We start from the raw sequence: 25809 nt of genomic DNA, 5'->3' as shown, positions 1-25809 counted from the left end.
GGAAGTGGCTGGCCACTGTAGGACAGAAGGCTTCGCCTCAGTCTTTGCCTGCTTGCAGCATGAAATTCTTGGGTGCAGCTTGAGGCAGTGTAATATAATGATTGAACTCTGGAGTCCTGCAAACCTGGGTTCAAGCCCTAGCTCTATTATAAATTAGCTTTGTGGTCTAACAGAATTTACTTAACCACTCTGAAACCTTAGTTTCCTGATGAGATAATGGGGATAATAATAGTATTTGCTTCATAAGTAAGTTGAAATATTCAGTAAGACAAAGCATTAAAGACTTACTTAGCACAGTGCTTTACATAACTGCTCAATAAATGTTGGCTAATCTTGTTATCAAACTCATTCTCAATAAACATTATTGTTTTTGACACCTTAAAACAAAAAGACCATAATATAACTTAGTTTTGCAAATGAGAGTCTTAATTTCTAAAGAAATAGCTAACTTTTTTTCTTTTAAGTAGTAAGTGTAAAAATTACTGTATTTTTCTAGGGCAGTGATCTATCTCCAGTTTTGTTTTGTAGCAGAATCTTTTTCTCCCCATTCCTCCCCGCCAAAAAAAAAAAAAAAAAAAGCCACTATATCAAGCATAAAAGGCAAAGAAGATCGGGACTTCCCTGGTGGCGCAGTGGTTGAGAATCCTCCTGCCAATGCAGGGGACACGGGTTCGAGCCCTGATCTGGGAAGACCCCATATGCCGCAGAGCAACTAAGCTCATGCACCACAGCTACTGAGCCTGCGCTCTAGTGCCTGTGTGCCTGAACTACTGAGCCCGCGTGCTGCAACTACTGAAGCCCACGCACCTAGAGTCCGTGCTCTGCAACAAGAGAAGCCACAGCAATGAAAAGCCCACTTTCCACAACTAGAGAAAGCCTATGTGCAGCAGCAAAGACCCAAAGCAGCCAAAAAAAAAAAAAAAAGGCAAAGAAGATCTATACTGACCAGGTCTTTTACCTGCTCCTCTGAGACAAGCTGATGCCCTAGAGCAGTGGTAATTTAGGAATTCATTTGAGTACTCATTTTAAAATGTAGATTTCCCATGCCCAACCTCTGAGAAAGAGTAGCTCTGGGTGATGACCAGGATTCTGCAACGTTGCTATGTTGTTTCCAGCTGATTTTGCTGTTTGGGCTGAGGACCAACTACATTTTGAGAAATACTCTTAGAACATTTTTTTGTTCTTTTTTAATAAATAAATAAATTTATTAAAAAAAAATCCTTGACATATAAGGGAACACCTGTAACACTGTTGGTAGAACGTAAATTTGAACAGCCACTATGGGAAATAGAATGGAGGTCCTCAGATACTAAAATTAGAACTACATGTGATGCAACAATCTCATTTCTGAGTATATATCCAAAGGAAATAAAATCACTATCTTAAAGAGATATCTGGACTCCCACATTCATTGCAGCATTATTCACAATAGGCAAGATATGGAAACAAAGTTAAGTGTCCATCATCAGATTAAGAGATAAAGAGGATTTGGTATCTATACACAAAGGAATATTATTAAGCTGTGAGAAACATGAAATCCTGCCATTTGAGACAACACAGATGGAACTTGAGGGTGTTAGGAAAATTTAAAAATTCAGACAAAGAAAGACAAGTACTATATGATATCACTTACATATGGAATATAAAAAAGCCAAACTCGGGCTTCCCTGGTGGCGCAGTGGTTGAGAGTCCGCTTGCTGATGCAGGGTACACGGGTTCGTACCCCGGTGTGGGAAGATCCCACATGCTGTGTCGTACCCCGGTCTGAGAAGATCCCACATGCTGTGGAGCGGCTGGGCCCTTGAGCCATGACCGCTGAGCCTGCACGTCCGGAGCCTGTGCTCCGCGACGGGAGAGGCCACAACAGTGAGAGGCCTGCGTACCGCAAAAAAAAAAATAATAATAAAATAAAAAAGAATAATTTAGCTCAGGCATACAAAAGCCTTCAATTAATGATAAATTTCTTTCCATTAATTGTGATGTAATGTTAGCCCCATTATTAGCTATTTATTATATAATAGGTATCTAATCTGTTTTGTGCAAACCAGAAGCTATCCTTGGTAAAGTAAAAGCATATGCCATTTTAAAGCCCCCCCCCCTTTATTTTTTGCTAACTCAGATTTATCAAACAAGTAAGTTAGATGATAATTATTCTCTTTACAAAAGGCATTCTTCCAAAATTTACTATAAATTTCTTTAAATAGTGAGCTTGCTTCTGTCTTTAATTTCTTAGGGCTTGGCTTATTTGTACCTTTTAATATGGATTATCAGTACAAAGAGATATATTTGTTTCATCAACTGGATCTAGTCTTCTAATTTTTGAATAGTGAATGCTCTCGTTATCAGAAAGATGATTAGTGATTCCACAGTGCAGTTGTGGGAGTTGGTGATTATTGATTCAGCAGAATTGAAGTTGTTTTCTTAAAAGCATTAACCTTTAGGAAAGATTTATAATCTTTAGGTGTCTTTCATCCTCTTTTGATGGGAAAATCCTGAACATTTTTAAATAGGGCTAGTGCTTTGTGTTACTGTCTTAATGGGGAAAAGATTTTTCAATTTATCCTCGTAGTTAATATAACTTGCATTCTTGTTAACTGTCTAGTATATTTTATGAGGACCTTTTCATCGTCTCTCTGAAAATAGGCTTTCTAAGCAGTGTTAATTATTTCAGGTTACTATTCTAGGGCTTATTTAGGATCTCCCAAAATATAATCCCTATGCTTTTTATAATCCTTTCTTTTTTTTATGACTTTAAAAAAAAAAATTGGGGCTTCCCTGGTGGCGCAGTGGTTGAGAGTCCGCCTGCCGATGCAGGGAACATGGGTTCGTGCCCCGGTCCGGGAAGATCCCACGTGCCGCGGAGCGGCTGGGCCCGTGAGCCGTGGCCGCTGAGCCTGCGCGTCTGGAGCCTGTGCTCCGCAACGGGAGAGGCCACAGCAGGGAGAGGCCCGCGTACCGCAAAAAAAAAAAAAAAAAATTGTTACTTTTATTTATTTATTTATGGCTGTGTTGGGTCTTTGTTGCTGCACGTGGGCTTTCTCTAGTAGCGGTGAGCGCGGGCTACTCTTCATTGCGGGGCGTGGGCTTCTCATTACGATGGCTTCTCTTTTTGCGGAGCATGGGCTCTAGGCGCGCAGGCTTCAGTAGTTGTGGCACGTGGGCTCAGTAGTTGTGGCTCACGGGCTCTAGAGTGCAGGCTCAGTAGTTATGGTGCACGGGCTTAGTTGCTCTGTGGCATGTGGGATCTTCCTGGCCCAGGGCTCGAACCCATGTGCCCTGCATTGGCAGGCGGATTCTTAACCACTGCGCCACCAGGGAATTCCCCATAATCCTTTCTTGAGAGAATTTCTTTTTTTTTTTTTTTTTTTTTTTTTTGCATTACGCGGGCCTCTCACTGTTGTGGCCTCTCCCGTTGCGGAGCACAGGCTCCGGACGTGCAGGCTCAGCGGCCATGGCTCACGGGCCCAGCCGCTCCGCGGCATGTGGGATCCTCCCGGTCTGGGGCACGAACCCGTGTCCCCTGCATCGGCAGGCGGACTCTCAACCACTGCGCCACCACGGAAGCCCGAGAGAATTTCTTAATGATTACATTTTGAAATTTAATTCTAGATTAAAAAAAGAACCACAAAACATGTTTCCATGGATGAGGGAAGGAACTGGGGTTAGCACATGGTTGGGAGTATATTTGAAGAGCTCCCTGAGGGCAGGGATTATATCTCATGTGTGTGGGGGGTATTTTTTTGGTATCAATGTTAAATTTCTTGATTTCAATTGTTGTACTATGTATGAAGTTGTCCTTGCTTTTAAGAAAGATACACTGAAGTGTCTAGGGATAAAGGAATATGATCTCTCTAATACAATTTTGTATAGTTTTGGAAAAATATGTGTGTGTACAGGTACACAAATAGCATTTTTGTGTTGTATATATAATACAGTTATACACACACACACAAAGAGGGAGAAAGAAAATAATAAAACAAATAATAATTGAATCTGAGCAAAGGATATATGAAAATTCTTTGTAATGTCAGAAGCAGAAGTTGCTTCCATGGCTCCATGGCTAGAGAGAAGACAAAGCCTGTTCTGGGAGATGGATTCACCAGTTCACTCTGTTCCTACTTTTTTTTTTTTTTTTTTTGCTTCCTCTTGCTGTGATGTACATTCTTTAAAGGACTCACTTTTGGAATCTTCCTGGAATTAAGTTAATATAAATCTGAAGTAGATTCTGATAAGATGTATATGATAAGCCCTTGAACAGCCACTGTTTTTTCCATCACTCTATCCATATTCCCCAGAGATGCCACATTTCTCCAGAAATACGCCTGTTGTTGAATGATGAGTTGATGGTCTTGGAGGGCCTTCTGGGGAGGTGCGGTGTGGGGGGCAGCTTCGGCTCACTGCGGGGTGAAGGACACTGGTGGTGGAGGTACTGGGGATACTCATCGGTATGAGCTGTCCTGGAGGCCGCCATTTTGACACCAAGACCTGGCCCTGCTCCTCATGTGTGTTTTTTTAATCTCCTGTATTTAGCACTGCATGTGGTACCTAGTGAGAATTCATTAATGATTGAATGAACGTAGTGCCATTCATAATGACTGTTAGACTTTACTGGATTGAGAAAGTGCATCATGTCATGTATTTAGAAAATTTTCTGAAGGTGTTGGGAGTCCTGAAACAGATTAGTCTTTTTCTGGATTTTTGTTCCTTATTGGTCATTACGTTTTAATGAGAAGGGAGGAGATAGAAATACTAAATTGAGGCATCTTCTTAGCATAGAAGATGTACTGTAATTCATTAATTACTGTGTTTCATTAATTCTAAAATATACATTTTTCTTTTTTCCGAAAGAGCAAGATTACCTCTGCTTTCTCTCATTTTTTAGGAGTAGTAGAGAACTGTGGACAATTTTGCTTGGAAGGTCAGCTCTGAGAGAACTGGTAAGTGGTGTGTTCTTGAATGGATTCTGTGGTTCTTTGTGTAGTTTACATGACCAAAAATGCCCTTCTCTTTGAAATAGGAAGTAAACACCTTTTATTATTCCTAAAATAGACATTATGCATTCCCCACTTCTCTTTGCTGAAATGCAGTGTGTCTTATAGCCTAGCTGTTGAAGTTTTCGAAATCTCCACTTTTCTTTGTACCTCAGTGATTCCTTTTCTGAAAAGATACCAGTGCTACTTGACTGGCTGCTGAGAGTAGGGGTACAAACACCATTTTACTACCATAGGCTAACAGAGATTCTCAGGCCTTTTCTCTGTCTCATATTGACTTGCCTTTTCTTCCTTTTCTGTTTAGCTAGCTGCTTAGGTCACAGAGGCTGAGGTTTTTAGGACATTTCCAAGTATATAATCAGTAAAGAACAGTTCTTCATGTGGATCCCTGAGTGTTCTGACTCTGTGAGGCTAAAGTGTTAAGATGACATATAATTATTACTAGTGTTGTTATTGTAATTAACATAATGAATGTTAACATCATTTTTAGAGCCTTAACATTTTTTGATATGCCTTCATCAGATAATTCCATGTCTGAGAATATATTTTAAAAGAAAGAAATTGTTTTGGGCACAAAGCTCTTTACCATAGTGTTATTCATATAAATAAAGAATTATAGCCAGCTTAAATGTATCTAACATTAGAAGAATGGTAAATAAATCATGATCTAGCCACTTGATAAAATATTATGCAACCACTAGAAAGGATGTTTATCAAGATTTTCATAATAAGGTTAAATCATTATGTTAGAATGTTAAGCAAAGAAAAGCAGGCTACAGAATTCTATATCCAAAATTATTTCAACTGTGGGGAAAAATGCATGTTAAAAAGACTCAAAGAAAAAAGAAAAAAAAAAAAAAGACTCAAAGGAATATGTTATCCTCAGTGTGATCCTGGAATCTGATTAAAATTGCATTTGTATAATTTCCTTCTTCTTTTCCAGAATCAGATTGAGGCAGAGCTGAATAAACATTGGCAGCGGCTGTTAGAAGGGCTTTCTTACTATAAACCTCCCAGGTATGGCTATTCTGTGGGTCTCATTTGAGTAATTCCCCTGAGGAACCTGACATAGATGAAACCACCCTCATGTAGGATTCTGTGATATTACTGGGTTAGTTAGATCAGAGGGTATATAACTTGGCTAACCAGGGAAAAAGAGTAGGGGACATTTTTTTCTCTCTGTTGAAGAAAAGGAAATTCCTTCTGGAAATACAGTATTGTTGAATCCGTTGTATAACCCTAGTATCCAGGGATGAGGATTTATTAAATACTCAATTAAGATTCCTAATACTTATTTCAGTCCATCATGTTTGTGTGAGAGACCGTCAGCACCAAATGCTAGGATATAGCAGTGAACAATGCTGACACAAAATAGCAGCTGACACTCATGTATTTTTTGCTATGTACCAGTTACTGCTGTAAGCAGTAGACTTACGGTAAGTTATTTAATCCTCACAACAGCCCTTTGAGATAGGTACTATTTTTGTTCTTTTTTTTTTTTTTGCGGTACGCGGGCCTCTCACTGTTGTGGCCTCTCCCGTTGCGGAGCACAGGCTCTGGACACACAGGCTCAGCGGCCATGGCTCACGGGCCCAGCCGCTCTGCGGCATGTGGGATCTTCCCGGACCGGGGCACGAATCCGTGTCCCCTGCATCGGCAGGTGGACTCTCAACCACTGCGCCACTAGGGAAGCCCTATTTTTGTTCTTTGTTTGAATATATAGATTTTTTTTGCTCGGCAGTGGAAAAGAACAATAATAAAATAGAAAGTGGTTAAAAAAGAAGACTCTTTTATCTTAATTCCTAGTACAGCTCTCATTCTATTATGCATCATAGTTCTCAAGCTGCCCTCATTTCCCTTCTACTTCTGAACACCTGTTGATTTTATTACATCTTCGCCTTCCATCTTCATTCTCTTAGGTTAGTGAAGAACTTTCTTTTTTTGATCATCTGTTAACCCTTCCCCCATAATTATTTTGAAGTAACTCCCAGGCATCATGTTGTTTTATCTGTAAATACTTTACTATGTATCCAGAATATATGGACTTGAAAAAAGAATATAAGCACTATGTTATCACATGTAGGTATTTTTATTATTATTGTTTCCATTTTACAGATGGGGAAACTGAGGCACAAAGAGGTTAAGTAACTTGCCCAAGGTCACACAGCTAGTAAGTGGTAGAACCAGGATTCGAACCTGGCAGTCTTACTCCAGTGTCTGTGTTCTTAATCATCATTCTGTGTTGCCTCTTTCAGATCTTATTGTTTAACTTTATACTAGCCTTTGTGTTGTGGATTTTCTGTGAAATGTGAGAGTCTCTCTAAAAAAAAAGAAAAAATCCAACAACAATATGCTTTAGTTCACAGAATGGGCATTTGTGGTATGAATTTCTTTTTTTAAAGACAAAAGTTCCTTTTGTAGTAGCATGGGATTTTAAAGTCTGACAGACTTTTTTTTTTTTTAAACTGCAGGCTTAATTTGAATTTAACACAGATTTTTAAACATTTTTAACTTTTTTTTTAATGTTCTCTTTCTGTTCCAGGATTCAGCCCAGGGTATCATATTGCATTTAGTTGTCATGTCTCCTTAGCTGTTAGCTGTGACAGTATCTCAGTCTTTCCTTGGTTTTCATGACCTTGAATAGTTTTGAGGAAGACTGGTCAAGTATTTTGTAGTAGAATACCGTCAATTTGGAAGTCTGATTTTTTTTTTTTTTTTCATTATTAGATTGAGGTTGTGGGTTGTGGGTACTTCACACTGAGGTGAAGTACCATTCTTATCACATCATGGCAGAGGATACATGTTATCCACATGAAGTCACTGGTGATGTTAACCTTGCTCACTTGGGTAAGGTAGCATTTGCCAAGTATCTCTTCTGTAAAGTCACTCTTTTCTCTTTCCCTACTCTATTTTTCGGAAGTGAGTCACTCAGTATAGCCCGCTTTCAGTGTGTGGGTGTAGTGAAATTAAACTACCTCCTGAAGGGGGTAGCATATATGTGTGTTACTGGAACTCCTTCTGTAAGGAAGATTTTTCCCTTCTTCCCCATTTATTTATATATATATTTATTCATTCATTTATTTAAATCATTATGGACTCATGTATATTTCATACTTTGTTTTTACTTTGTTCCAGCTTTGGCCATTGGGCATTGTTTGAGGTTTTGACATGTCCCGATGCTTTTGTTTTCTGAGTATATTCTTACTTTCTGGCATTACAAGATGCTCCAAGCTCATCTGGTATTTTCCCCACCCCAGCTCTAGAATCAGCCATTTCTCCAAGGAGTCCCGATACCTTTTGTTAGAGAATGGTATTAGAAATAAAGATCTGGGTGCTGGGTGTGCGTGCTGCTACTGGAATGTCATAGCTTCTAGGCCTTCTGAGTGTACATAGACAATATATATATGTATACTAACAGACCTGGTTTTAAATTTCACCTCAACTTTTTATTAGCTGTGGGATTTTTGGTAAGTTATTTATTCTTTCTAAGTGTTGGTAATTCCATTTGTAAAATGGGGATAGTAATGTTTACCTTCCAGGCTAGTTATAAGGATCAAAAATAATTAATGTAACTAAGTAGATCTACAAATAATATAGTTATAACTATAGTTTGTAACAGACGTATACTGTATTTATTACTTAGACATAGCTTTGTGTTGTAAAGTCTGTAGAGGTGAGCTTGTGTGTGTGTGTGTGTCTGTGGGCGCGCATGTATGTGTATTTTATAGGCACCTAAAAGGCAGAAAAAGGTCTGTGGTAAAAATATCTTTAATATTTTTGTTTTAAACCCCTAGAGGGTCATTGAGAATGAGGAAATGATTCACTGTTCTTTTCATAGTCCAAATTCAGCTGAAAAAGTGAAAGCTAATAAAGATGTAGCTTCACCACTGAAGGAACTGGGTTTAAGAATCAGCAAGTTTTTGGTGAGTAAAAATTAGCACTGGCTGTTTATTACCTGCAGGGTGGATATGTGTGGTTTTGTTGTTAGTGATTGTTAGTGAAAATTCAGTTTATTTCAGTTTTAGAGATTAAACTGAGCATATTATATTTCAGAAATGCCCAAGTTGCAACTCTTCTTGCTAAAAGCCACAAGTCAAGTTGCCTGACCCTGTTTACTGCATATCATAGAGTTTTCTTCAGCATACTTGGGGTGTTCTTTAAGTCGCCTAGATTGTATTTAATTATGTGGCTGTTTCCTTTTCATTTTGGAAACCCAGATCATGCCTGCTGCTATATTAATGTTCTTGGTGAATAAGCACAGTTGTTTCTGACATGTAAGTTTAACTGGCATGTAAATTACATGTCAGTGGCTGCTCCTTTTTTCTCCTATTTGGGTTAAAATTATGTTGTGTGAAATCTTTTAAAATAATTTTTGTTTATTCAAGTTCCGTGTTCATTCTAGAGAACAAATCTTTAGATTGCTTTGCGTGCTCTTTGTGGTTTCTGACCTGAGGTGGCTGTTCCTCCCTTGTAACCTCTGTTTTCAGGGTCTTGATGAAGAACAGAGTGTGCAGTTACTCCAGTGTTACCTTCAAGAGGATTACAGAGGTACTCGGGACTCACTAAAGGTTTGTAGTTATGTCCAGCTCCCTTCTACCTTTATCCTTTTCCTGGTTGGTTTTAGATAATTCAGGATTTTGGTGCCAGTTCTCTGCAACAGAGATAGGTGATCAGATACAGCCATTCTCAGGAAAGACTTTGTAAAGCCTTTAAAAAACATATGCTTAAGTCGAGGTCTGTCCTCAGAATTGGAGGGGCCGAGAGGTCAAAGACTGACATGTTAATCATAGAATCGCAGGATGTCAGAACTGAAAAGGACCTGAGACAACATCTAGCCTTTCCAGCCCCTGATTTTATATATGAGGAACTTGAGGCCAGAGGAGAGGGGCAGGGATTTGAGCACAGACTTGGATACACTTAGGTAAAAAAATGTATCCAGAAATGAACGGGCAATTATAATCTTGAAGGGTAAGGTAAAGATGTTTACCTTTTTCTTTATTAATTGATTTTGCTAATAAGATGGCTCTTTGTTCTTTTTTCTTTCAGACGGTACTGCAAGATGAGAGGCAGAGCCAGGCCTTAATCCTGAAGGTCAGTGCTAGTCACCATTTCCATTCTTTGATGTAAAATTGGGCAACAGATTCTTGACCATGTTCTGAGCATTGCTGGCTTTTTTAAATGCAGTAGGATTAATTTGAAGTTTTAAATTTCTTTATCTTTCTTTCTTTATCTCCCCCCACCCCCAAAGTTGTATTTTTGTTTTATGATTTTCTTTGCTGTGCAAAAGCTTGTAAGTTTGATTAGGTCCCATTTGTTTATTTTTGCTTTTATTTCTATTGCCTTGGGAGACTGACCTAAGAAAACATGCTATGATTTATGTCAGAGAATGTTTTGCCTTTGTTCTCTTCTAGGAGTTTTATAGTATCATGTTTTATATTCAAGTCTTTAAGGCATTTTGAGTTTATTTTTGTGTATGGTGTGAGGAAGTGTTGTATCTTTGACCTTGATTTACATGTGGCTGTTCAGCTTTCCCAGCACTACTTACTGAAGAGACTATCTTTTTTTCATTGTGTATTCTTGCCTCCTTTTTCAAAGATTAATTGACTGTAAGTGTGTGGGTTTATTTCTGGGCTCTCTATTCTGTTCCATTGATCCATATGTCTGTTTTTTTTTTTGACCGCACCATATGGCGTGCGGAACTTCCCTGACCGGGGGTCGAACCTGCGCCCCCTGCAAGTGTGGAGTCTTAACCACTGGATCATCAGGGAAGTCCCCATATGTCTATTTTTGTGCTAATACTACGCTGTTTTGATTACTGTAGCTTTGTAGTATTGTCTGAAGTCTGGGGGGGTTATGCCTCCAGCTTTGTTTTTTTTCCTCAGGATTGCTTTGGCAGTTCTGGGTCTTTTATGGTTCCATATAAATTTTAGGATTATTTGTTCTAGTTCTGTGAAAAATGTCATGGGTAATTTGATAGGGATCGCATTAAATCTGTAGATTGCTTTGGGTAGTCTGGCTATTTTAACAATATTAATTCTTCCAGTTCAAGAGCGTGGGATATCTTTCCATTTCTTTGAATCATCTTCAATTTCCTTTATCAGTATTTTACATTTTATAGTTCTCAGCATATAAGTTTTTCACCTCTTTGGTCAGGTTTGTTCCTAAGTTTTTTGTTTTTGTTTTTTTTTGTGTGATTTTCTTTTTTTTTCCTTTCTAAAAAATTTTTATTTTATTTTGGAGTATAGTTGACTTACAATGTTGTGTTAGTTTCAGGTGTACAGCAAAGTGATTCAGTTTTACATATACATGTATCCATTCTTTTTCAGATTCTTTTCGCATATAGGTTTTTACAGAATATTGAATAGAATTCCTTGTGCTATACAGTAGGTCGTTGTTGATTATCTAGATGTGATTTTAAAAGGGATTATTTTTTACTTTCCCTTTATGATATTTTATTGTTATTGTAAAGAAACACAGCAGATTTCTGTATGTTAATCTTGTATCCTGCTACCTTGCTGAATTTGTTTATCAGTTCTAGTAGTTTTTGTGTGGAATCTTTAGGGTTTTCTATGTTATCTGCATGTGATGGCAATTTCACCTCTTTTCTTCCAATTTGGATACCTTTTCTTTTTCTTCCCTGATTGCTGTGGCTAGGACTTCTAATACTGTGTTGAATAGAACTGGTGAGAGTGGGCATAGGATCTCATTTTAACATGGAATTTGACCATGACTTCTGAAGTAGTTTCCTATTTGGTATTTAGTGAGAACTGGGTACATCAGTTACAAGCAATTAGGACATATACTAATGGTATTTTTATATTTGCTTTCATGTATTTGGCCTGTCAGTTTATTTATTTATTTTAAAATATTTATTTATTTATTGGCTGCCTTGGGTCTTTTTTTAAAAAAATAAATTTATTTATTTATTTTTGACTGAGTTGGATCTTTGTTGCTTCACGCAGGCTTTCTCTAGTTGCAGCGAGTGGGGGCTACTCTTCATTGCTGTGCGCAGGCTTCTCATTACAGCGGCCTCTCATTGTGGAGCATGGGCTCTAGAGCGCAGGCTCAGTAGTTGTGGCGCACGGGCTTAGTTGCTCCGCAGCATGTGGAATCTTCCAGGACCAGGGTTTGAACCTGTGTCCCCTGCATTGGCAGGTGGATCCTTAACCGCTGCGCCACCAGGGAAGCCCTGCATTGGGTCTTAGTTGCAGCACATGGGCTTTCTAGTGGCTTGTGGGCTTCAGAGCGTGTGGGCTCTGTAATTGCAGCGTGTGGGTTTAGTTGCCCCGTGGCATGTGGGGTCTTAGTTCCCTGACCAGGGATCAAACTGGCATCCCCTACATTGCAAGACGGATTCTTAACCACTGGACCACCAGGGAAGTCCCTGGCCTGTCAGTTTATAGTCAGTTTATTACTTGAATGCCCAACTGAGAAGTCATGCTAGAAAACTTGTTTATATTTTTAAATAATTCCTTTTATCTTGTATAACTTTACTTGTATCCTAGTTCATGAAGGTCTTTTGCTTTCTTTTGGCCTAACACTGTTTCCATTTCTGTGATTGTTTATACAGATCTAATTTTTCCATTCACATCTTTTTTTTTTTTAATTAATTAATTAATTTTTGTCTGCATTAGGTCTTCATTGTTGTGTGTGGGCTTTCTCTAGCTGCGGCGAGCAGGGGCTACTCTGTTGCAGTGCGCGGGCTTCTCATTGCAGTGGCTTCTCTTTGTTGCGGAGCACGGGCTCTCTGCATGTGGGCTTCACTAGTTGTGGCGTGCGGGCTTCAGTAGTTTGGGCTCACGGGCTCTAGAGTGCAGGCTCAGTAGTTGTAGCACACCGGCTTAGTTGCTCCGCAGCATGTGGGATCTTCCCAGACCAGGGCCCGAACCCGTGTCCCCGGCATTGGCAGGTGGATTCTTAACCACTGCGCCACCAGGGAAGTCCCTCATTCACATCTTTAAGTGATTTTTTAATCAATAAATTTAAAATTGAATATCTTCCATGCAAAGGTGAGTAACTGATTTTGAATCTTTGGGTTCTTCCCAGATTGCAGATTATTACTATGAAGAAAGAACGTATATTCTTCGTTGTGTCTTACACCTTCTCACTTATTTCCAAGATGAAAGACACCCCTATAGGGTAAGCCCATTTAGTCCTCTTGTTTCTCTTTACCCTGTAAAATTCAATCCTTTTTATAATTTATTCATATTTCTGTTCATTTGAATATTTACCTTTTACTCAACATATAAGTTACTGTTTTGGATTTTTTTTTAAGGTTGAATATGCAGACTGTGTTGATAAATTGGAAAAGGAACTAGTTACAAAATATAGACAGCAATTTGAAGAGCTTTATAAAACTGAAGCACCAACATGGGAGACACATGGAAACCTCATGGTATGTGGTTATTGGGCCCTCCTGTAACGCTCAGGAAAATTGTATATCTGCTCATAGAGCTCTAGGTGAAATTATTTATTCACCTATGAACTTAAAACATTTATAAATTGTCATTCTTTAGAATAGTTTAAACATGTGATATGAATCAAAACATTGACTTTAACTAATGGTATTTAATTTGGACCTTCCCCTTGACTTTGTCTCTCCAGTTAATTTACTTTTTTTCTTACCTGAAATATTCTCTTAGTGGTTAATGAAACTCTAAACCCAAGATTTCATCTTCTTTATTATCATTATCTATTAAGTCTGTGACACTAGTCTAATTGTTTTATCCTAAACCTTAAACCAATGTGCATTTATAGATTAGAACATGACCTTTTTTGTTTTGAAATTATTATTATGTTTATTAAAACAATTCAACCAAAATACAGACAGTAGCTCTTTAAAATACTTAATAGAAGAAAGGAGCTCACTTGTAATAGCAACAAAAGCATAAATTTCTCAGGAATAAGCTTACTATAATCCAAAATCTAAATGAAGGGAACTTTAAAATGCTAAAGGGATATAAACAGTCATAATCAAATGGAAAGACATGGTGCCTTCTTGAAAATAAAGACTCAGCACCAAGTGCCAGTCCTTCTTATTTTAATCTATAAATTTACTGTGATCCTAGAAAAAATACTAACAAGTATTTGCTTTGCCTTTTATTTTGGAACTAGACAAGCTGGTTCTAAAATTCATTTGAAAAATAAATAAGAATAGCCAGGAAGTTTTTCAGAAAGGAAGATAAGCTTTATTAGATAGTAAGACTAAAATAATTTAAAGCATGGCATTGGTACATGAATAAATAGACTGATGAATAGCACATAGTAGAAAGTCTAGTGTAGACCAAATGCTGATAGGGAATTAGTGTATGATAAAGGTGGCATTTCAAATTAATGGGGAAATGTTGGGTTTTTCAATAAATGGTGTTGGAACTACTGGGTAGCCATCTGGAGAAAAATCAAACTGTATCTCTATCTCATTCCTTCTACCAGAAGAAAATCAGAGAGATATCAATGATTTAAATTTTTAAAATTCAACTATAAAAATACTAGAAGACACATGGGAGGTAGTTTTGTTTTTATTTTTTTGGATTGGAGAAGACTTTTTAAAGTAAAACACAGGACTTCCCTGGCGGTCCAGTGGTTAAGACTCCGTGCTTCCACTGCACGGGGCACGGGTTCCATCCCGGGTCGGGGAACTAAGATCCCTGGTCAGAGCACTAAGTGCCATGTGGCCAAAATAGATAAATAAATAAAAATAAAGTAAAACTCAGAAGCCATAAAAGAAAAAAGAAAAGATAAACCTGGCAACATCAAATCAAAAACTTTTACAAGGCAAAAAAACAAAAATAGTGCTATAAGCAAAGTCAAAAGACAAACTCATAGCCTAAAGGGTTCTTGAAATAGAAAGAACACCTGTAAGTCAATAAGCAAAACCGAACAGAAAAACAGGCAAATGAAATACATATTTACATGACAAAACTCACATCCAAGGGATGGGATAATGGGCACTCATACTTTGCTGTTTGAATTTATATACTTTTTAATGGAAAACATTATGACAATATCTAAAAATTGAAAAGCACATATTTCTTGACCTAGTAGTTCCACTTTAAGAGTTTATCCTATAGATACATTCACACTTACATGAAATGACTGTGTAAATGACACATCTGTAGCATCCCTCAGCTTTATTCAGATATAATTTACATCCAGTAAAATTCATTCATTTTAAGTGTACAGTTTGAATTTGGCAGTTGTATATAGTTATATGCAGTAACCACCTTCATGATCAGTATATATTGATAGAACATTTCTGTCTATCCAGTAAGTTTGCAGTTAGTCTGTGACCCCTGGCCCCCAGCAACTACTAGTCGGAATGAATGAATGTGTGTGGTATATTATTGGAAGGAAAGATAAAAACCTCTAACAGTGGTTGCCTCTGGGGATAGATTTGGATGACTGGGCAATAGGAATTGTAGGGAGGGGATACTTTTTTTTAATCTTATTTTTATACATGTTTTACCTAATAAAAATAACTCGAAGAATTTAAATGTGTTTTAAAATCTGACTTTATTTCTCTCCCATTTTTCTTCATTGGTTGTGCAGACTGAGCGCCAGGTGTCTCGCTGGTTTGTTCAGTGCCTTCGGGAGCAATCCATGCTGCTAGAAATTATTTTCCTTTATCATGCATACTTTGAGATGGCACCTACTGACCTATTGGTATTAACCAAGATGTTTAAAGAGCAAGGATTTGGTAGTAGGCAGACTAACAGGCACCTGGTAGATGAGACCATGGATCCTTTTGTGGATCGGATTGGGTAAGTCTGAATTGAGGTCTCAGAACTTGTACAATGTTTAGAGTTTAGAGCATTGATATTAGAGTGGTCCTGTGAATGGGTGAAGGGGGGGGCTAGGTATACTTTTCACTTAATGGGTGGGGAAATAGATGGGCGTACTACCATGTTCTAGGTCATTCAGGGAGTGAAGACTTGGATTGAGAGGGATATCTTCTCAAAATAAGTATCACATTCTATTCTTTTACTTACTGTTTTCATCTAATAGTTCATCCTTTCGTTCTACAAAAAATTCGTTGAGCAACTGTTGTAGACCAGGCACTGTGCAAATGCCAAGAAGACAGTGATAAATAGGGGAGATGTATTCCCTGCCCTCTTTGACGTCATAGTCTATGTACTTTGAATTTTATGGAAATGGGTATATCCACATTTTGAGGCCTGTTTCCTCTGTGAACAAAAGTACACACTTGACAGACTTCCCTCGTGGCACAGTGGTTAAGAATCCACCTGCCAATAGAGGGGACACGGGTTCGAGCCGTGCTCCAGGAAGATCCCACATGCCATGGAGCAACTAAATCCATGCACCACAACTACTGAGCCTGCACGCCACAACTACTGAAGCCCACGCGCCTAGAGCCTGTGCTCTGCAATAAGAGAAGCCACCGCGATGAGAAGCCTGTGCACCACAACGAAGAGTAGCCCCCGCTTGCTGCAACTAGAGAAAGCCCGTGAGCAGCAACGAAGACCCAACACAGCCAAAAATAAATAAATAAAATATTAAAAAAAAATACACACTTGACCATTGAGACATTTGATCTGGCCTAGATGTAATTGGTGGCTGTAGAAACCTTCAGTACTAGATCTGTGCTTTGATAGGCAGAAGCCACATGAGCCTACCAAGCATTTAAAATATGGCTGGTGGACTTCCCTGATGGTCCAGAGGTTAAGATTTTGAGCTTCCACTTCAGAGGGTGCGGGTTCGATCTCTGGTCGGGGAACTAAGATCCCACATGCTGCGCAATGCGGCCAAAATAAATAATAAATAAAAACTAAAAAATAAAATACGACTGGTCATGGGAATTCCCTGGTGGTCCAGTGGTTAGGACTCTGCGCTTTCACTGCTGAGAGCCTGGGTTCAATCCCTGGTTGGGGAACTAAGATTCCACAGCTGAGTGGTGCAGCCAAAAAAATAAAATATGGCTGGTCAAATTGAGATGTGCTGGAATTGTAAAATACATATTGGATTTAGAAGTACATTTAGAAGTACATTCTTTTTCATACTAAGGTATGAAAAAAGAATGTAAAATAACTCAACCTTTTTGACACTAAAGTGTCTTACATTTCACCTTAGTCTCCATTGAGTTTCTGAGTAGCATGTATGACACCATGATATTTTTCTTTCCAGCTACTTCAGTGCCCTTATCCTGGTGGAAGGCATGGATATTGAATCCTTGCATAAGTGTGCTTTGGATGACAGAAGAGAACTGCACCAGTTTGCCCAGGACGGGCTTATTTGTCAGGTGAACTTGGAGCAGCTTCTTAATTTTTTCAGATGGTTTGTAGTTAGTAGTAAGTTTTTAACCACTCAACTATACTGCCACATACAATTTTCCTTATTGTGGAATTTGTGGTTCTACATTGTTAAGAAGTTAATTGGATCTGGAAGAAGTCTCAGATTTGTTAGTTATTTTCACAGAGGTGAGAGTTGAATCTGTGAGAACAAGTAGAGTGACTCAGGGAGATGATATAATGACAAAAGAGGCCCAAGGACAGAACCTTGGCTGTTATCTGCATTCATGTAGCCTGTGAAAGAAGAGGAAAGGGGAAGAACATGAGATGGGATGGTCAGAAAGATAGAAAAAGAGGAGAGATCTGAGAAAGTTCTAGAAGGATCAGGGAAATTTTCTAAGGAGTCTCTATTTGAACATGTATGTTATAATCTTAATACTACTTAAAATCAAGAGAGAAAACTGGGGGTAAAGGGAAGAGTAATTGAGGGGTCTAGTAATGAAGTGGCTGTGGCTTGGGAAGAGTAAAATGTCAGAATGGGAGAGAGGGGCCACTGAGGATGAATGGAAGACTTATAAAGCATGGTGAAGGATCCTCTGGAAGGGTCTTGACCCTTTCTGTTAAGTGACACAGGCATTGTTTTCTCTTTTCATTAGGATATGGACCGTTTGATGTTGACCTTCGGGGACATTCCACATCACACCCCAGTGCTTTTGGCTTGGGCTCTCCTCCGTCACACCCTGAATCCAGAAGAGACAAGCAGTGTTGTCCGGAAGATAGGTGGCACAGCCATCCAGCTGAACGTATTTCAGTATTTGACCCGACTACTCCGCTCACTGGCCAGTGGGGGAAATGATGTGAGGCTCGGGCTATTGGTGTTTGAGCATGAGAGTGGGCAAAGAGCGAGGCAGAAGCTCATTAATGAGTCATGATAATAATAATAGTAATTGTCAAGGACACGGATAATGAAAATAGTTTTGTAACTAACCTTTATAGAGCATTTACTGTGACAGACGTGCTTGGCACTTTCTGTACAATATCTTGTTCCATCCTTAAAATACTGTGCACTAGGGCTTATCATCCTATTTTACACATTAGGAAATTGAGACTGAGGGAGATGGAATTTGCCCACAGAAACAAATTGGCAGTAAATGGTGGATACAGTTTGAACTATGTCTGACTCTTTGCCAGTATGTTATGCTGTGCCACTTAGTATCTCTTAGAAGATAGCTTTGGTCATAATGACTGGAGAAATCTTTTTGGGGAGCTTATTCATTCAACTGTACAGGATGAATTAGAAATTCTCTTGAGTCTTGTGTGTTGGGACTTAATTTGAGTGACACAGTTTAATCAGCTTGTTTTGACATGCTAAAGGAAACCTCAGCCAACTTGTTGGCACTGGTTGATTTATCTCGGTGACAGTTCAGGCAGCTGCATCATTCATACCAGCACATAGAGACTCTATCCTTTTCGTAGGCTGGAGGTGGTTTTCTTCCCCACAAAAACTTTGATCAATTTGAAAATGGTTCCTTTTTGATGTTATTCTTGACTATGTTGTAATATTTATGGTTCCTGCTTTCTCTTTTCTCCCTTTGTCTTCCTGATCTTGGGACTAAATTAGGAATTGTGAAGCCTCAGGTTCTCTTCCCATTTGTTTACAGAGACTATATTAATGTGATGGGATTGTGCTGAGTCTAGAAAAGAGTGGTGTTACTCAGAATTACCCACTGACTCCTTTGTCATTACAGTGTACCACTAGCACCGCGTGCATGTGTGTCTATGGACTCCTTTCTTTTGTTCTGACCTCGCTGGAGCTGCACACACTGGGCAATCAGCAGGTCAGTGTCTGGCTTTCATGAGACTGTCTACACTGCCCCACTTTGCAATCATCTTCCTAAGATACCTCTTTGAAGCTGATATAACACAGACCCATTTACTTCAAGTATGATTTGTTTATTGTTGTTTTCCACTTATCATATTATAAAAATGATGCATATTAATGATTAAAAAATTAGAAAGTGCTGATAAAAAGAAAAAACTATAATCCCACCTTGCAGGATAACATATGTTAACATTTTGATGTGTTCCCTTCCAAATATAAAAATACAATAATTCTCTAGAAATGGAATCACAATGTATATACTGTTTTGTAACCTATTTTTTTTACTCTGTAGTGCACCTGTCCCAAACAGCTGTGGATGCTAATTAATATTCTTGTGCAATATTTTTTTAAAATGAAATATTTCAGTTATTCCAAAGGAGACAAAAATTGTCTAATGATCCCATCACCAGCTTCCACATTATCAATGCACAGCTGATCTTATTCATTTCTGCCCCTTTCCTCCTTGGTTATTTTGAAGCAAATCCCAGACATCATTTAGTAAATATGAATATTTTAGTAAAATTTCACAACCATTATATCTAAAAAAAAAATCTTCAAATAATCAAGGCAGGGTTCAAATTTCTAATTATAAATGTCATAAGTTTATCATAAGTTTGTGTCAGGATCTAAATAAATAAGATATGTACATTATTGGTTGATAAGTCTGTCAAATTTCTTTTAGTCTATAGTTGTGCTGTCCACTATGGTAATCACAAGACACATCATTGTCTAGATCCATTAGTTCCTTAGGCGTTACGAAATGGCACTATTCTGACTCTATCTCTCCTCTTTTGTTTACTGGTTGGAACATTGCTATAGAAAAGAAATTTGTTTCACCATATATACAAATATCAAATCATTATCTTGTGCACCTAAAACTAATATAATGTTATCTTTCAATTATTTCTCAATTAAAAAAAAGAAATTCTCTCTTGTTAACTATTTGATACTCTGGTATAGAGTACTATACATGCTTCTTTTCCTATATTTACCACTTTTCCCTAGCATCCTTAGTAGCATCCCAAGTTGGCTACTGAGGTTTATTTTTTACATGGCATTGTGAACTCATGGATTTAAACATATTAGCTGTGTTTTAATTCATTGCAGTCATTATTCTTTTCTCATTTTTTTTTTGTCTGTTGTTTTTCTGCAGTTAGTATTCTTAGGCTCAGGTTGCCCCATCTTTGGCCAGTAAGAGCTTTTTCAGATTAGCTTCTGAATCTGTTTGACATTTCTCTTACACATTTTGATAGCTCTGTTCCTTTCTGATATGACAAAATCTTGCAGGATTATCTTAGAAGATTCTTGCCCCAGACTTGGAATCTGCCATTTCTCCAAGGAGCCCTGGTTCCTTTCAGTGGGAAATGATATTTGAGGAGTTCTTTATAACTAAGTCATTTTATTCATTTACGATGAGTGACTTATTTTGGAAATTGAAGAAATTGATTAAGTTGATGAAAATGAATATTTCTTATCGTTGGAGAGAAAAGAAATTGGTGTTAATTGAAAGACTCAATTTCCAAAGCTCTAGGAGCATAGAACAAGCTTTGTGTCCTTTGCCAAAATTCTGGTCACATTTGGACCCTACTATATGCCTGGAGGATTGGTGTTAACATTTTGGGGTTACAGGTGTCCTAGTACTTGGAATTTTTTCAATAAATCATTTCATAAGCCTTCACTAGATTCCCAGTGTGTGCCAAACTCTGTGCCAGGTGCTGGGGATGAAAAATTTAAAAAGGCGTTATTCTTGACCTCTAGGAGCATAGTTTAGCTGAATCTAGTAGTACCTCACATTTACATGGCGTTTTAAACTTTACAGTTCATTTTCTCGTACATTATCTCATTTAATCCTATGACAACACTGTGAAGCAGATAATAGTTTCACCATTTTAGAATTTGAAGTTCAGAAAGGTTAATTTGCCTAACATCATACAACAGATTAAGATTACATCCCTTACTTTTTTTTTTTTTTATGCGGTACACGGGCCTCTCACCGCTGCGGCCTCTCTCGTTGCGGAGCACAGGCTCCAGACGCGCAGGCTTAGTGGCCATGGCTCACGGGCCCAGCCGCTCTGCGGCATGTGGGATCCTCCCGGACCGGGGCACGAACCCGTGTCCCCTGCATCGGCAGCCTGACTCTCAACCACTGCGCCACCAGGGAAGCCCCATCTCTTACTTTTTAATCCCAGAATTCTTTCTGACATACTATATGAAGGTATTATTCATGTTTTTATTTTAACAGTTAAAAAAAGATGGACTGGTTCAACTAGGGAAAATAAGCATTTTCTTTTTCCCTCCCCAACAGGATGTAATCGACACAGCATGTGAAGTCCTGGCAGACCCTTCTCTTCCAGAACTGTTCTGGGGAACAGTAAGTATGTCAGAGGGAGCCATGCTACGGTATTCTCTGTAGCAGAAGAATTTATTAAACACTTACTTTGCGATAGGTCTTATACTAAGCTTTTAAGTCTGTTTTCTCATATAATCTATACAAACATCTATGGATTGGGTAGTAGTATTATCATCACCATTTTGCGTGGAGGAAATGTGATGCTCGGAGATGTGAAGTGACTTGCCCAAGCTAGGCACAGCTACACAGTCAGGGTCAAGATCTAGTTCTGTCTGACTTGAGTCCCTAGTCCACATTATTAACCAGTGTGTTCTCTCTCCTACCCATCAAGTCTTTTTTTACACTGAGAGACTCAGGCACCAGTAGTGCTATTAACTCCTGAACGTACCACTGGGCAATTGTAATTGTGTCTTAAGAGATTTCAGAATATTGTAACAGGTTTAGAGTAAGAATATGGCTTTGGAGAGAACAGTTTCTCACCAGTACTTAGTCTTACCATTGACGGCCTCAAGCCTCAAGGTCCAGCTAATGAATAAATCTGTTTTCCCTTAAACTGTGGCCTGACTGATTTGCCTTTATATCTTATTCTCTTTTTCCTGAGATGCTATCCAGTCTTACAGAATCAGTGTTCCAGGGAGAATCCGGTGGGAAGCAATATTCAGGTTGAGGATGTGTTGCTCGTGTGTTTGGTGCTATCTGCTGACATGTTGTGGGTGCTTTTCACATTAGTGGAAACAGGTCATGCACAGGTGAATGGTGTTTTCCTATGGAGAGGACGGCAGAGGTCACTGGAGGCAGCAGTAGTCTCTCCTCAGGTCCTGACTCAATCAGTTGTTGATAGCCTTTTTCAGTGGAAACGTGGAAGTCTTAAATTATTAGAGAGGAATGATGTCTGCCTAAAGGAAAGGATTAATTTTACTCTTCCTTATGATTGCTGGGCAGTTCAGAGATGTGTTAATCCGTGGATAATGTGAAGGTCGGTGACTTCTACCCTTCCATCATAGGAGCCAACCTCTGGTCTTGGGATCATTCTGGACAGTGTATGTGGAATGTTTCCCCATCTCCTCTCCCCACTCCTGCAATTGCTACAAGCCCTCGTATCAGGGAAGTCTACTGCCAAGAAGGTACGTTATTCAGTTAGATGCCTAAATAGAGTAGGAGATGTTTTTTAGGAATCCTTTTTGCTTTCCACATTGAAATTTCATTGCCATGGCAAGAATTAGTCTGAGGTTGAATGAAAAATGTCAAAGATAGTGCATCAGTTCTATAAAATTAAATTTAAATCTTTTTATTAAGTACCTATTGTAGATATTTTGGGAGTGAGACAAAATGTGAAGTCCCTTAGTATCTAGATGGAAGAGAGTAAGGGGTCTAAGAAATAAGTAATAAAGCCAGGTGGTATGTAACTAATGTCATCTGAGTGGTAAAGACCATACTGTTCAGGAGAGGCAACTCTGTGTGGAGTGAGGGGGGCCTTGACTTGGGTGTTAAAGAATAATAAGGATTTGACAAGGAGTGCAGAGGCAAGTCTAAGAAGAGTCACAGGGATGGGTTTGTAAGAAGTTTGAGAGTCAGCACAGTCTGGCTGACCACACAGTCTGGCTGAAAGAGCAGAAAAGCAGATGGGAAAGACCCCTTAAATGTCCCCCTGGTAAATGTGTGGCTGAGTTTTTTTTTCTGTGTGTTGGCAGGTGTATAGTTTCTTGGATAAGATGTCTTTCTACAATGAACTTTATAAGCACAAGCCCCATGATGTGATCTCCCATGAAGACGGAACTCTCTGGCGGAGGCAAACACCCAAACTCCTTTACCCTCTTGGTAAGATAGGCAGACCCTGGTTCAGCTGTCTCTTTTCCATGGCCTCTGTGTGGACCTTACTGCTGTTTTAATGCTTCACTTGCATGCCTTTATAGCAGGTCCTTCTCCTCTCCACTGTGCTTGTTGATTTGCTAATAAATTATTAGTTAGTTTCTCACTTTTTTCCATCTTTAGATTGTTTTACTTCAAAAATAATGCATGTTCATTATAACAAGGGAAACAATGCAGAGATACATTTTAAAAAGCTAATCTCTCTTTAGACCTGTCTCCATCAGATGATTAACGTTAAGAGTTTGGTGTGTGTCCTTTTGCACATTCTGTGTTCTTTCAAAATTCATTCTGCAAACTGATTTTATTATATGTGGATCTGACTCATTCTTTTTAGTAACTATGTAATTATTCTTGATGTCCCATAATTTTTTATCTTTTCCCTTCCAGAGGACATTTAGGCTGTGTCAGGTTTTTGCAACTATAAACAATGCTGCTTTGGGGACATATACCTTTATATACTAGTGCTTTTATTTTTAGTATATAGAATCCCCAAAGTGGGATTGTGGGTAAAAGGGTATATACAATAAAATTTTTAAATGCATGTCCACTGACAGATGAAACGGATTTTAAAAAATGTGGTATATATAGGTGAGACATCAAGTCTTCCTAAGAGCCAAAATGTGGAATATTATTCAGCCTGAAAGAGAACAGGAATTCTGACACATGCTATAACAAGGGTGAACCTTGACGGCACGATGCTAAATGAAATAAGACAGTCCCAAAAGAACAAACACTGTTCTACTCATATGAGGTACTTAGAGTAGTCAGATTTACAGAGACAAAAGGAGAATGGTGGTCACAGGGGCTGAGGGATGGGGTAATGGAGAATTATTGGTTAATGGGTATAGAATTTCAGTCTTGCAAGATGAAAACGGTTCTTTGGGTGGATGGTAGTGATGGTTGCATAACCATGTGAATGTACTTAATGCCAGTGGACTGAACACTTAAAAATGGTTAAGATGGTATATTTTATATATTTTTTACCACAATTTAAAAACAATAATAAATAGTTTTGAATGGTAATGTCAAATTAAGTTGTAGAAAAATGTTGTAGCAATTTCCTTTCCTACTGGCAGTGTATAAGAGTAACAGCTTTACTGTCCTAATCTCGGCATCATTACTGACTTACCCAGTCACCCAGGCACCTACTGTCCCATAAGGTGGTCTTCCTATAGTCATCATTTGAGTGGAGAACCACTCTGCACTCAGCTGTTTTTCAGACACATGGAAAGAGTCACTTCCCCAATGACAAGAGAGGGGTTTTGTTTTTCTTTTTCTTTTTAATGGAAAAAGCTGTAGCAGTGTTGGATACTAGGAAGAGAAACTATGCATCTCTGAGTGATTAAATATTGCTGTCTGTTATAGGAGTCACCTCTTCCTATTAGACTAATTTCTCTCTCTCCCTTCCTTAGGGGGTCAGACCAACCTTCGCATACCTCAAGGCACTGTGGGCCAAGTAATGTTGGACGATAGGGCCTACCTGGTACGCTGGGAATACTCTTATAGCAGCTGGACCCTCTTCACCTGTGAGATTGAAATGCTGCTTCATGTTGTTTCCACTGCAGGTGAGGTCAGCTTTGGGAGACATCTCTGTGGGAAGAAAAATGGACATGCTTAGAGGATTTGGAAGATAGAGAATTTCAAGATAAGATTCAGAACCTTCCAGATTGTGATTAGCATAATTTGTTCATCTGGGTCTCAGAGACTGCTCAGTGATCTTAAAGGAATTGTTTTCATTGAGATCACAAGCTTCCTTCCCCCTCAGATGTGATTCAGCACTGCCAGCGGGTCAGACCCATCATTGATCTGGTCCATAAGGTCATCAGTACAGACCTGTCGATAGCAGACTGTCTCCTGCCCATCACGTCCCGCATCTACATGCTGCTGCAGCGGTCAGTATCTGGTAACTCCGCTGGGCTAAAGTCTGCACATGTTCCACTGTGGACAGCCCCGGTGTGGTATCTATCCCCAGCCGAGGGCTTTCCTGTTTTCACATCCCTGCTGCCAGGAGGGATTTGGGAAGAGAACTGGAAAATACTTGGGATGCAACAAGTCGTATTATTCATTGTACTGAGTACAGTGCACTGTTCTCCAACCAGGTTAACAACCGTGATCTCCCGGCCTGTGGATGTCATTGCTTCTTGTGTCAATTGCTTGACCGTTCTGGCTGCCCGGAACCCAGCAAAGGTGAGACACCAAGTCTTCCTAACAGCCGAAAAACGTCACGCTTGGTGTATACCTGAAGACACATGGACATTTGACTCTTCTTTTCCCTTCTCAGGTCTGGACTGATCTTCGTCACACAGGCTTTTTACCTTTCGTGGCCCACCAGGTCTCCAACATGAGTCAGATGATTAGGTGAGCCAGGTCTTAGGGATTAGAGTATATTCCCTGGGCGTACCATATACATTTCAGATCTAAGCTAGCTTCGTTAGTTTTAAAGATGCTTCTCTGCCCGTTTGCTCCTTGTCT

At 39.0% G+C, this 25809-nt stretch overlaps 1 protein-coding gene across 1 annotated transcript in view; it reads left to right on the top strand.

Annotated features, from left to right (window-relative positions):
- NUP188 (nucleoporin 188) overlaps window positions 1-25809 on the top strand; it is a 45002-nt gene that overhangs the window by 2569 nt on the left and 16624 nt on the right. The window contains exons 2-19 of the mRNA XM_082656610.1: window positions 4883-4937; window positions 5935-6008; window positions 8830-8914; window positions 9479-9559; window positions 10038-10082; window positions 13038-13130; window positions 13267-13386; window positions 15540-15751; window positions 17133-17247; window positions 17893-18093; window positions 18985-19074; window positions 21424-21489; window positions 22473-22592; window positions 23160-23286; window positions 24750-24902; window positions 25103-25229; window positions 25437-25524; window positions 25619-25695. Coding sequence (XP_082512736.1) covers window positions 4883-4937; window positions 5935-6008; window positions 8830-8914; window positions 9479-9559; window positions 10038-10082; window positions 13038-13130; window positions 13267-13386; window positions 15540-15751; window positions 17133-17247; window positions 17893-18093; window positions 18985-19074; window positions 21424-21489; window positions 22473-22592; window positions 23160-23286; window positions 24750-24902; window positions 25103-25229; window positions 25437-25524; window positions 25619-25695 — 1929 coding nt within the window. The remainder of the gene's footprint in view (window positions 1-4882; window positions 4938-5934; window positions 6009-8829; window positions 8915-9478; window positions 9560-10037; window positions 10083-13037; window positions 13131-13266; window positions 13387-15539; window positions 15752-17132; window positions 17248-17892; window positions 18094-18984; window positions 19075-21423; window positions 21490-22472; window positions 22593-23159; window positions 23287-24749; window positions 24903-25102; window positions 25230-25436; window positions 25525-25618; window positions 25696-25809) is intronic.

Source organism: Grampus griseus (assembly GCF_964374135.1).
Source record: "Grampus griseus genome assembly, chromosome: 6".
Classification (NCBI taxonomy): domain Eukaryota; kingdom Metazoa; phylum Chordata; class Mammalia; order Artiodactyla; family Delphinidae; genus Grampus; species Grampus griseus.
This window is presented reverse-complemented; position numbering and strand designations above follow the sequence as displayed.